This window comes from Leuciscus leuciscus (assembly GCF_965113295.1).
Source record: "Leuciscus leuciscus genome assembly, chromosome: 9".
Classification (NCBI taxonomy): Eukaryota; Metazoa; Chordata; class Actinopteri; order Cypriniformes; family Leuciscidae; genus Leuciscus; species Leuciscus leuciscus.
In genome coordinates this window covers 32,638,435-32,650,457 of record NC_138733.1, presented here as the reverse complement: position 1 = coordinate 32,650,457, position 12,023 = coordinate 32,638,435, and the positions used below count along the sequence as shown (strand labels likewise).

Here is a 12,023-nt window from a genome sequence, read left to right as displayed (position 1 = left end):
ATATATATATATATATATATATATATATATATATATATATATATATATATATATACACTCACCTAAAGGATTATTAGGAACACCTGTTCAATTTCTCATTAATGCAATTATCTAATCAACCAATCACATGGCAGTTGCTTCGATGCATTTAGGGGTGTGGTCCTGGTCAAGACAATCTCCTGAACTCCAAACTGAATGTCAGAATGGGAAGGAAAGGTGATTTAAGCAATTTTGAGCATGGCATGGTTGTTGGTGCCAGACGGGCCGGTCTGAGTATTTCACAATCTGCTCAGTTACTGGGATTTTCACGCACAACCATTTCTAGGGTTTACAAAGAATGGTGTGAAAAGGGAAAAACATCCAGTATGCGGCAGTCCTGTGGGCGAAAATGCCTTGTTGATGCTAGAGGTCAGAGGAGAATGGGCCGACTGATTCAAACTGATAGAAGCCACAACACGCACAACCTTGAGGCGGATGGGCTACAACAGCAGAAGACCCCACCGGGTACCACTCATCTCCACTACAAATAGGAAAAAGAGGCTACAATTTGTACAAGCTCACCAAAATTGGACAGTTGAAGACTGGAAAAATGTTGCCTGGTCTGATGAGTCTCGATTTCTGTTGAGACATTCAGATGGTAGAGTCAGAATTTGGCGTAAACAGAATGATAACATGGATCCATCATGCCTTGTTACCACTGTGCAGGCTGGTGGTGGTGGTGTAATGGTGTGGGGGATGTTTTCTTGGCACACTTTAGGCCCCTTAGTGCCAATTGGGCATCGTTTAAATGCCACGGCCTACCTGAGCATTGTTTCTGACCATGTCCATCCCTTTATGACCACCCTGTACCCATCCTCTGATGGCTACTTCCAGCAGGATAATGCACCATGTCACAAAGCTCGAATCATTTCAAATTGGTTTCTTGAACATGACAATGAGTTCACTGTACTAAAATGGCCCCCACAGTCACCAGATCTCAACCCAATAGAGCATCTTTGGGATGTGGTGGAACGGGAGCTTCGTGCCCTGGATGTGCATCCCACAAATCTCCATCAACTGCAAGATGCTATCCTATCAATATGGGCCAACATTTCTAAAGAATGCTTTCAGCACCTTGTTGAATCAATGCCACGTAGAATTAAGGCAGTTCTGAAGGCGAAAGGGGGTCAAACACAGTATTAGTATGGTGTTCCTAATAATCCTTTAGGTGTGTGTGTGTGTGTGTGTGTGTGTGTGTGTGTGTGTGTGTGTGTGTGTGTGTGTGTGTCTGTGGAAAAACTTTTTTGTTTCTAAAGTAACCTCAGTTCCCTGATAACGATAATGATGAGCATTGCATTAGTTTTGCTGACGCTATGGGGAAACTCTGTTTCTCTGAATACTGAAGACTGATTGGAAGCTGGAGGAGTGGGCCTTCACTCCGATAGGAAACTGCAAGCCCTAGGAACTACAGGCCAGTGCTATTGCTTCCACTATCCAACAAGACAGTCTCTGCTTTATGACTGACAGCCCCTCAGAAGCACATAAACAGCTGCTCTGATTGCCAGAACTGGCTAGACCGCCCAATATTTACTCTGAGGACCCAGACTGGGCAGAGTAGATGTAATGACTGCCCATCCTCAGAAGCAGGAAGAGCAGAGAGCATTATGACCTGAGCTCTGAACAGCGTGGAGAGTACCTTAGGTGCGTAGCCTCACCTTGTTTTAAGGACGACTTTACTGTCATTGGATCCAAGATAAGATTGACTGTAGGTCACTCTTAAGCGTAAGGGGGCGGAGTTCAGCCATCAGAAGCGGCTTGGATGGGGGGGTCTCGAAGTGCCCTAATGGCTACCACATACACTTTGAGCATAGCATTGGATGCGTCCACCATCTAGAAGCTCTTGCAGAAATTACAGTATTGGCGCAATGCCACAAGATGGGGGATCTATGTTCCGGACCAAAGACCAGTCAGAAAAGACAGTTAACATATAGGCACCTAGTAGTGGGTGCCCTCGCCTCAGAGATAGTGTTCATGATGTTCTGGGAGAGGCGTGAAGGCTCCCGTCGAAGGGCCACAGATGGAGGCTCCACAACTCGGGTTGGGGATGCCAGATCATCCCTTCCGCTTGGGAAAGGAGGTCCCTCCTTATTGGAATTGGCCAGGGGGCTGTTGCCAGCATCCTCGGAAACCAACACTGGTTCTGCCAGAGCGGGGCCGCTAGCGGGACTGAGCATCTGTTCTCCCTAATTTGGCTGACGACCTGAGGGAGCAGAGCTACCGGATGGAAGGCATACAGGCGTGAACAGGACCGCTTGTGGGCCAACACATCCTGATCCTTCGCGAAGAACGCTGGGGAGTGGGAGATGTCTTTCGAGGCAAAGAGGTTTACTTCCACTCGCCGAAGATACTCCAAATCTTCTGTACCGTCTGGGGGGTGGTCTCCCTTCCAGGCTGGTGAGGATGGTCCGGGACAGCCTGGAGACCGTCCGTTCCGGGACAGCATGTCTGCTCCCTTGATCAGAGAGCCATGGCCTCACTGAGCGGAGGTTGTGCTGAGCCCATAGGAAGAGGCGACTCCCCAGCCTGTTCAGCAGGCATGACCCGAGTCCCCCCTGGTGATTTATGATTTATGAACACTGTCATGTTGTCCGACTGGACCAGGACGAGGTGCCCTGTCCGTTCTGGCTGGAAGGCGTTGAAGGCCAGGAAGACTGCCATCATCTATAGGCATGTGCCAGTTAAGCATCGGGCCTGTCCATGAGCCAAACGCTGGCCTGTCGAAATTGAGGTGACGCCACCGACCCCGCCCTGGCCGAATATTGGCCAAAAAGCTCACAAGATTTATTTTCCAGAGGCCACAAATAAAGTGCCAAAGTGCAAGAAGGTTGCAAAACGTTTTTGGGTTCAACCCTTCATCAGTGCAATTTTACTTGGTAAAATGTAAATATGTCAAAATATTTAATAAATATAAAAAATGTAAATGATTAATTTAGATTTTTTTATATTTAATAAATATTTAATCATATCAAGTCAAAATGACAGTGCAGTTTGCATGTTTGTAAAGTCATTGAATGACATTTATTTGTGTGTCAATGCCCATGTGGCACTGCAACATAATGAGTGTATTTTATGTCAAAAACATGGCATGCGTAGCGGTAAAATACAGTATTGTTTGTTCACACATTTGTCACACACATGACTATTCAGCCGATTCAGCCAACTATTCCGTTGTTCAGATATGCATAAACCAAGACCTCATTAAAAGGAAACTAGTCGAACAATAAAAGCAGAGCTTTGGGTCTCTGGAGAACCGAGCGTAACATGCAGTCAAGAGCTACTCACCATAGAGACAGGCTGTGTGTGTGTAAACCACAGATCAACTCGACAGAAACACTGAGCCACCATTACAATATATGTATATGAATTTGGCCATTATGACATAAGCTGCATCCTGTACTTTACGGACAAAGGTATTTTCTCTGTATCCTTTGCTGTCTATTTCACACAATCCTATGTGTGCGGTTTGTCAGAAGGAATAAAAATGGTTTCTGAAACCGTTCAAGAATTGCTTGAAAGTGTTTTTTTTTTGCGCTATATAATTAATATCATATGAACATATCTTTAAAACAACTACTTAATTCAACTCAAAAGTTTTAAAATAAATATTTTTATAGCAAACAAACAAACAAAAAGGAAAGTTCTAGCATGAGACCAGCAGATATATAGGCTACACTTGATAGGTCATAAAATGGTTTGAATCAGTGTTATTTTAGTTTTAATAATAATTTGAATTAGCTACTTTTTGTATTTTTAGTTTTCATGTTAATTTTAGCTCAGTTATTAGGAATTTCGGTATGTGCGTTTATCATTTTGCTAGTTTTATTTATTTATTGCTATTTCGTTTTTTTTCCCCAGTTTTTATTTATTTCCAGTTAATAATTTTAGTGCTTCAACTTCAACTTATTTCAGTTTATTGACAAAGCAACATTTCTAATTTCTGTTTAGTTTTAAGTTTTTCCAACTAATATTTATATTTTATTTTATTTCAGCTTTATTTCAATTAACAGATGTTTTTAATAGTTTTAGTTAACAATAATAACGCTGGTTTGAAACAGATTGATTTTCAGATTTTTTATTCATTTAATATTCTTAACAACACTTAGGTTGATAAAATGTCCAAGAGGCTTGTGCTCCGTGCAACTGGAAACACTAGATGGGATTAAAACATTTCTGAAAAACCCCAGAGACTGAGAGATGAACTCAGTGATCAAACTTTTGCATCATGATCTTGCGACTGAGTTCATAGGCCAAAAAGAGAGCTCCGTTGGCAGGAAAAGTTCGGATCATAGTCGGGGTCAAACCAGAATACAGAGGCGCCACTCCTGTAAACAAGACACCAGAATATTACATGCTGCCATCCAAGAACAAATTGTTTTGTTTCATCATATACAAAATCTGATTCAGTTTGAATCATGAAACTCGTATCGTATCTCATGACGTACTATTCTGATATTTTTTTATGTTTTTCATTGGAATATCAGCCCAAGCATGTTGAATAATAAAGTGAAATCTTTCTATTTTTTATTGAATTTTGCCACTATTTTTCCAACCCAAAAAGCTTTAAATGTTGCAGAATTTAAAGATGGATCTCAAAATCACACAGAGTCACTGCTGGAAAGGGTTCAAATATGCAAAAGATGCTGGAAAACTGAAGAACTTGCGGGACCTGGAGGATTTTCTGAAGAACATTGTGCAGTTTAACTGCTCAGGACAAACAAGGGACTCAAGAACAACCATCACAAAACAAAAAAACAGTCATGGATCATCCAGGTAACGACACAGTATTAAGAATCAAGGGTTCGTTAACTTTTGAATGGGGCTGGTTTTATAAATTCAGCTTCTTTTTTTTTTTTGACTATATGTAATCATCTTTTATGTAAAATATCTTATTCAGGACAGCACTAAATAAAACATAACATCCAATTTGTATGATCTTATTTTGATAAAATGATTCACATTTTGACAGATTCTGCAAGGGGTGTGTAAACTTAAAACTGTACTAAAGGCATTTTATTATAATTCTAATAACGTCCACCTTCTGGTCGTGGAACGTGACTTTTTGCTGTCAAATCTTTACTGATTTTTATAAAGTAAGCATTAAAATAACTTTTATTGTGTAATGTTAGTAATATTTCAAGATGATCATAAAACTAGGCATTTAAATATCACTTTACTAAGACATATTATTGGGAGTTATAGAGTGCCGACTGATATTTATAAGCATTTAATGTAAGTACTCTGCTATACTTTTATAAAAATCTTGATTTACATTACAATCATCAGAATTCCATCTTACTTTCTGGCCATATAAATATCAGCAACTACACCAAATCGCATATTTTGCCTCAGTTTGGCCCTCTGAATGAGGGGCCGTTTACACAACATCACTTACTTTCATTTACACAATAACGGCATTTTGGGCTCTTGAAAATGTAAGCTTTTCAGGCTTTTTTTAAGCTTTTTGCAATGGTTTCAAAGTGCAGGTTTTTGAAAACGTTCTACATTATCATTACAGTGTAAACTACAAAAACACAAATTTGTGAAAACGGTGACGTCATGCGCATGTGTATTAATTGCAGTCTATCCACATCATTTTTTCAGGTAAGCGTGCAGGGCGTCATTTGTAAGTTTAATGTGTCTGGCTTCCGGTGTCATTCGCTTCCAGTTATTTTTAGCTGTACAAAACAGCTCGTTATCCTGTTTGATATTGCAACCTGGTATTCCTTACTATATTTTTTATGTATTGTCTTAATTATAAACACACTGATTTATAGCGCAAACAGTTTTACATTTACTGTAAACACATATGCACATATACAAAACACATGCAAACTTTTTTTTTTATATTTCTTTTTATATTTTGTCAAAATGTTCTATTATTTCAAATGTCAGGCTTTAAGGGTTAAGTGTGTCATGACATCATATAAAATACATGTACTGGCAAAAATGGCAGAAATGGTTTCCTGAGAATGACCCATTAAACACCAGTAGCATCATGCAATAAACATCCACATCAGGAAAAAGGCATTATGATTTTTATTTTATTTTTTTATGAGTAGTGTTTTGAAATGCTAATTATAAACAGGAAACACACATATATTCAGAGGCTGTTTTCTGTGTCCATAAAGGGTTATTTCACCGCTGTAAAGATGAATGTGTATTTAAATTGGGTCATTTATGTAGTAGAAATGTGAAATTATTTTGGAAGTTGGGGCCTTCTAGACTGAGAAAAACCAGAAAATGTATTTTTGGCTCATGTGGATGAAAGACAACAACTCCCAGAATGCACTTGCTTCGCTGCCCTACGAGGCCACTCCCAAGCCACGCCTACCGGTTACAGAATCAGGCAGTATCGGAAGAAATGATACAACTAGGCCACAAGTTGACTCGAAACTGAAAAGACGCCGTTTTACCGTGAGATCCCCCTATGGGCGGGTTGAAAACATGCAGAACGAGCTCCTCCTACTGGCTGTAGTCTCTCGCCTCTGGACAAAAAAGCCTCTGATGACGCAAAATGACGAGTTTTGCGTCATCTGAGTTTTTTTTCCAGACACACAATACAGGAATCTCTCGTCTCAGGGGGACATGAGCGGTCATTCGTAAATACTACCGGGTTTCTACTGATGCAAAGCTTAATGTTAATCGGTGAAGTATCCCTTTAAGCCACTAGCCTAGCAACATGCAAGCTAAAAGTTTCCTGTGCCAAGAAACAAGGATAAATACAGAAATCTCACCCTCATTTCGTAAAATCCCCATAAGAGTCTTGAGGAAGCCTTCCTGCTTCCCTGCTAAAGACAGAACCTGGATGCGAGACTTCACACAGTCAATGGGATACACGACCAACCACAGACAGGCTCCGCCGAAACCACCGCTGAACATCAACGGCACCACACCTGTCAGAAGCACACGGATCATGAGGAGCATTTCCTGCTAAATACACTGAAAAAAGTGAAAAGCCTGTGTCAGTTATTTAAAGTGCATTTTTGTATTGGTCTATTCGAAAAACATAACGTAACGTAACAAGAGTTTGGAATGACATGAAGTTGAGTAGACGGTGTTCCTCCCGTGGGCTGACCTATGTGCTCTTTGTCTCTGTCCATGTGGTTGGCAAACATGGAACGGCTGAGTTCATATCCTCCGAAGAAACAGAAGTATCCAGGTACCTCACGGACGATAGTGGTGGTCAGACCCTGATAGAAACCCAGAGGACCGTTTGTCCGCAGCACATTTCTCACAACGGACCAAACCGTGCTGAAAGACAGAGAGGAACTTCAACAAGATATGACAACTCTAGACGCTAGAACTGCTGAACAACTGATTATGAGGTCATTTTTGTCTTAATTTAAAAGTTAAAAAACACAAAAAGTACACCAAACTTAAAGGGATACTCCACTTTTTTTGGAAATAGGCTCATTTTACAACTCCCCCAGAGTTAAACAGTTGAGTTTTACCGTTTTCGAATCCATTCAGCCGATCTCTGGGTCTGGCGGTGCCACTTTTAGCATAGCTTAGCATAGATCATTGAATCGGACAGGACCATTAGCATCTCTCTCAAAAAAATGACCAAAGAGTTTCGATATTTTTCCTATTTAAAACTTGACTCTTCTTGTAGTTACATCGTGTACTAAGACCGACGGAAAATGAAAAGTTGCGATTTTCTAGGCTGATATGGCTAGGAACTATACTCTCATTCCTGCGTAATAATCAAGAAACTTTGCTGCCGTACCATGAGTCCAGCAGGCGTAATGATATGACGCAGCGCCTGAAAATAGTCCCCAGCTCGATAACTTCCAACGTGACCGGGACTAAGTTTGTCTAACCTATTAGAACTATTTTCAGGCGCTGCGTCATGAATGGATTCGAAAACGGTAAAATTCAACTGTTTTACTCTGGGGGATTTGTAAAATGAGCCTATTTCCAAAAAAGTGGAGTATCCCTTTAAAAACAGTAGTTGGCTTCAACAGAATTCAGCCACTTAAATGTTAGTTCAACCAAAAAGGAAAATTCTGGTTAACACTTTACAAAAATGTTCCATTAGTTGACTACCTTAAGTTAACATGAACTAAGAATGAACAATATTTATTAATGAACACCATTTATCAATCTTAGTCAATGTTAGTTTCAGCATTTACTAATATTATTACATTTCACAGTGGAATTCCTGGTAAAAACATTTGATTTCTTATTTCAATTGAATGACTAAAAAAATCTACATTGGAGCTTTAGTCTGAATAAAATCAGATGACATTGTACTTTAAAAAAATAACAATTACCAAATTATTTGATTAACCCTTTAGCATCCCTATTAAAATGGACATAAAGTTACCACAGGCCTCATTTCTCATTTTCAATTACCAAAACCTCCTCTGTCCAGACAGACCTTTTCTGCCCACTGGCAATCTTGCCGGACGCCTCCATTTCATGCATGGCCTGCAGTCGGCATTTAACCAGTTCAGTGGGGCATAAAGCCAGAGAGGAGAAGACAGAGGCGACAGAGCCTGAACAGGCCTTCTGAATATCACTGAAAACACATAATCACACACACTTAATATGGTTCATCCTTTCGGGTCAAATCAAATGTATTATGAACGACTGGATTTGTATCAAGACATATACCATTTCTCAACAGTGACAACCAAACTAAACGGCTTTTTTACATTTTCTGAAGAAAACAAAATTACACATCTTTAAATGAAAAATGATTAATACTGTCAAACTATATTTCATTCGAAAGCTTTCAGACTCTAGTTTTCATGTTTGGTGACTGATTTTCGATAGAAATGACAGAGCAACAGTTATTTATTCATTTGTGACGAGTATTCATCAGAGTCATAAGGAGTGCTCAGACCTTTATTTTGAAATAGTGATGCACATGAAACATCATCAAAGATCAGTAGAAACCTCGGTTAGTTTTCACGCCAAGAGTTCAAAAGATAACCTCCTCCATTCTATTTTTTGAGAAAAAATGTCTAAAATAATTTTTTATATAATTTAAAAGCGATTCTCCATTTTTGATGTGGCGCCGAACTATAACAGATGTCCGGGTTTTTTACGCATATATTTTATGTGTTAGAGGTTGAATATACTGCCCAATAGTGCAGTCAATTGGCTTATTTTGTTGTAAATAAAAGTCTAAGTATTGTGATATTTCGCCACTGACACGCCCCCAACTCCTAAAGATCCGAGATTTAAGAAAATCCTGAGCTTCCCAACGGTATGTATGACTTTGTGGTAGCATTCATGTGCATTCAACTCAGAAATACAATCTTTCTGACATGACTTGAACGCACCAAGACAATCGTTGGCATTTAGGAATAGGATCACGTGGGTGTTTGAATCGAGATGGCGATCTTTTAACGATTAATCGTGCAGTTCTAATGTCCATACTGCTTATGAATAGGATGTCTACTTCATAAATAGTATGTGGAAATAAAATAAAAGTGTGGTGATGATATATGGTTCAGATCACGCAAACCTTATATGGAAATGGGTGAGTCCTTATATGGTCACAAATGGTACTTGGAACACTGGATTTTCTTGCCGTTTTAGAGTCGACCATGTTTTGTTAAATATATTAAGTTGGAAATGTAATTTTCAGATAATGATTGACAGTTAACATGTTAATTATAATGACCATTATACAAGGACATTTTTCAAAACATTTTCAGTATATTAAAAATTCTGTTTTTACTTTAGTAAAAAAAATTAGTAGTACTACGTTTTTAAGTCTATATCCGGTATAGTAAATATCGAGGTTAAATATATGGTAATCAAAGTACAATGGTAGACTATATCAAAGTACCATAGTATGGCCATCTGATGCCATTACTGTACCATAAATTACACAGTATTTTATTCTAAGAGGTGACAAGAAAGAATACCCTGTGTTAACTCTAAACATGTAATGTTTATGGAGTCAAGAAAGGCGTTCTGAACCCGCTGGCCGTGGGTCACATGACACAGCGTCTGTCCTTGAACATTGAATTGAATCATGCATATTGAGTAGACTAGTGAAACATAAGCACATAAGAATTACTGTATACTGCAAAACAGGGAAGAGGAGTGTTCAACGCTTCAACACATAGCATATAAATAACTTAGACAGCCCCCGAGTCTAATAGAGCTTTCTTTTCTTTCTTTTTTTCGCTAGAGGCCGAAAAGTTACATACCTTTAAGTAATATTTTCACGCTTTTCTCATCATTTGACAAAATATTGTGTTGACAACTGGTATATACCATGATTTTTATTTGTTTTCTTCACACAAGCCTTACACCAGTGATATATTACAACTTTATTAAAATGCTAAAAACACTCAATCAAGGTTTTTTTCCGCCCTCTCAAACGATTATTTTTATTGAAGAACATTCAGTTCTTGAAACTTCTGGAATTACAAAATGAATTGTGGTAAATTAATTTACACACACACACACACACACACACACACGTATACAGTATATAGGGGGTCTTTGAATATTTTGTTGGGACTTTTGCATGGAGTCTTGGTTTGCCTCGTTGACCGATCGAAGGCTTCTGGTAGGGATGTAGACTTGTAGGAGTGAGTGAAAGTAGGAGGGAGCTGAGCCTGTGATAGTTCTGTAAGCAAGCGTCAGTGCCTTGAACTTGAAGCGAGCAGAGAGAGGTAGCCAGTGCAGTGAGGTGAACAGAGGAGTAACGTGGGCCCTCTTGGGCTCGTTGAAGACAAGACGAGCTGCAGCGTTCTGAATCATTTGTAGAGGTTTAGTTGCACATGCTGGAAGTCCAGCCAGAAGAGCATTGCAGTAGTCGAGCCTAGAGATGACCAGGGCCTGGACGATAAGTTGTGTTGCATGCTCAGTTAGGAAAGGCCTGATCTTCCTGATGTTGTGCAGTGCAAACCTGCATGATCGAGCTGTCTTTGAAATGTGATCTGTGAAGGTCTGCTGGTCATCAACTGTTACTCCAAGATTTCTGACCGATCTTGATGGGGTGATTGATGTTGAGTCTAGCTGGATAGTAAAGTCGTGTTGCAGAGACGGATTGGCAGGGAGGACGAGAAGCTCAGTCTTTGCCAGGTTGAGCTGCAGGTGATGTTCCTTCATCCATGTGGAGATGTCCGCCAGACAGCTTGAGACCCGTGCAGCTACTGTGGGATCATCTGGTTGAAATGAGAGGAAGAGCTGTGTGTCATCAGCATAGCAGTGGTAGGAGAAACCATGTGCCTGTATGATGTGTCCCAGTGATGTGGTGTAGATGGAGAAGAGGAGGGGACCAAGAACTGAACCCTGAGGAACCCCTGTGGTCAGATGATGTGCTCTGGATGCCTCGCCTCGCCATGCGACCCTGAAGGACCTACCTGTGAGATAGGACTCAAACCAGTGGAGGGAGGTTCCTGTGATGCCCAGTGCTGAGAGGCTGGACTTTAGTTCAGAGATTGCCTGCTGTTGCCTGCTGAAAAATTTCAGACCCCTCCATGATTTCTAAGTGGGAGAACTTGCAAAATAGCAGGGTGTTCAAATACTTATTTTCCTCACTGTATATAGGGGGTCTTTGAATATTTTGTTGGGACTTTTGGGCACATGGAGTCAAAGAGGTTGAGATTCACTCTTCACTTACACTGGTGTTTCCTTGGTAAACAAGTACACTAACTTTAAAAACTAAATTGTTTGGTGTAGTTGAAATCACTGTAGAAAATTAACAAATCCTTTTCAAACCCCCCCCCCCCCCCCCCCCCCCCAAAAAAAAAAAATAGAAATGGGTTATGTTTAATTCACAATTTGTTTAGATATACGTAGTTGTTAACGTAATAATTCACTTTTTTTTTTTTTTTATCATGGATTTTCATAGTTTAAGTGCCCAAAGTTTAATGTTGATTATAAAACGGATAGTTCCGGTCCTTGATTCTGATTGGTTGAGCCACGTTCAAAGCCGTTTACTCAACAAACACACACCTGTGACCGCATTACATTAGTGTCACTGCGCAACTGCCGTGTGTGATTCTTTGTTG

At 39.9% G+C, this 12,023-nt stretch overlaps 1 protein-coding gene across 1 annotated transcript; it reads right to left on the bottom strand.

The window, feature by feature from the left end:
* Positions 1 to 4,095: 4,095 nt before the first annotated feature.
* Positions 4,096 to 8,592, bottom strand: slc25a15a (solute carrier family 25 member 15a). The gene is made up of 4 exons (XM_082180974.1): positions 8,420 to 8,592; positions 7,115 to 7,290; positions 6,774 to 6,932; positions 4,096 to 4,361 (listed from the first exon to the last, which is right to left on the bottom strand). The coding sequence occupies exons 1-4, from the start codon at positions 8,464 to 8,466 to the stop codon at positions 4,240 to 4,242; spliced, it is 504 nt and encodes a 167-aa protein (XP_082037100.1). The 5' UTR covers positions 8,467 to 8,592; the 3' UTR covers positions 4,096 to 4,239.
* Between the last annotated feature and the right edge of the window lie 3,431 nt (positions 8,593 to 12,023).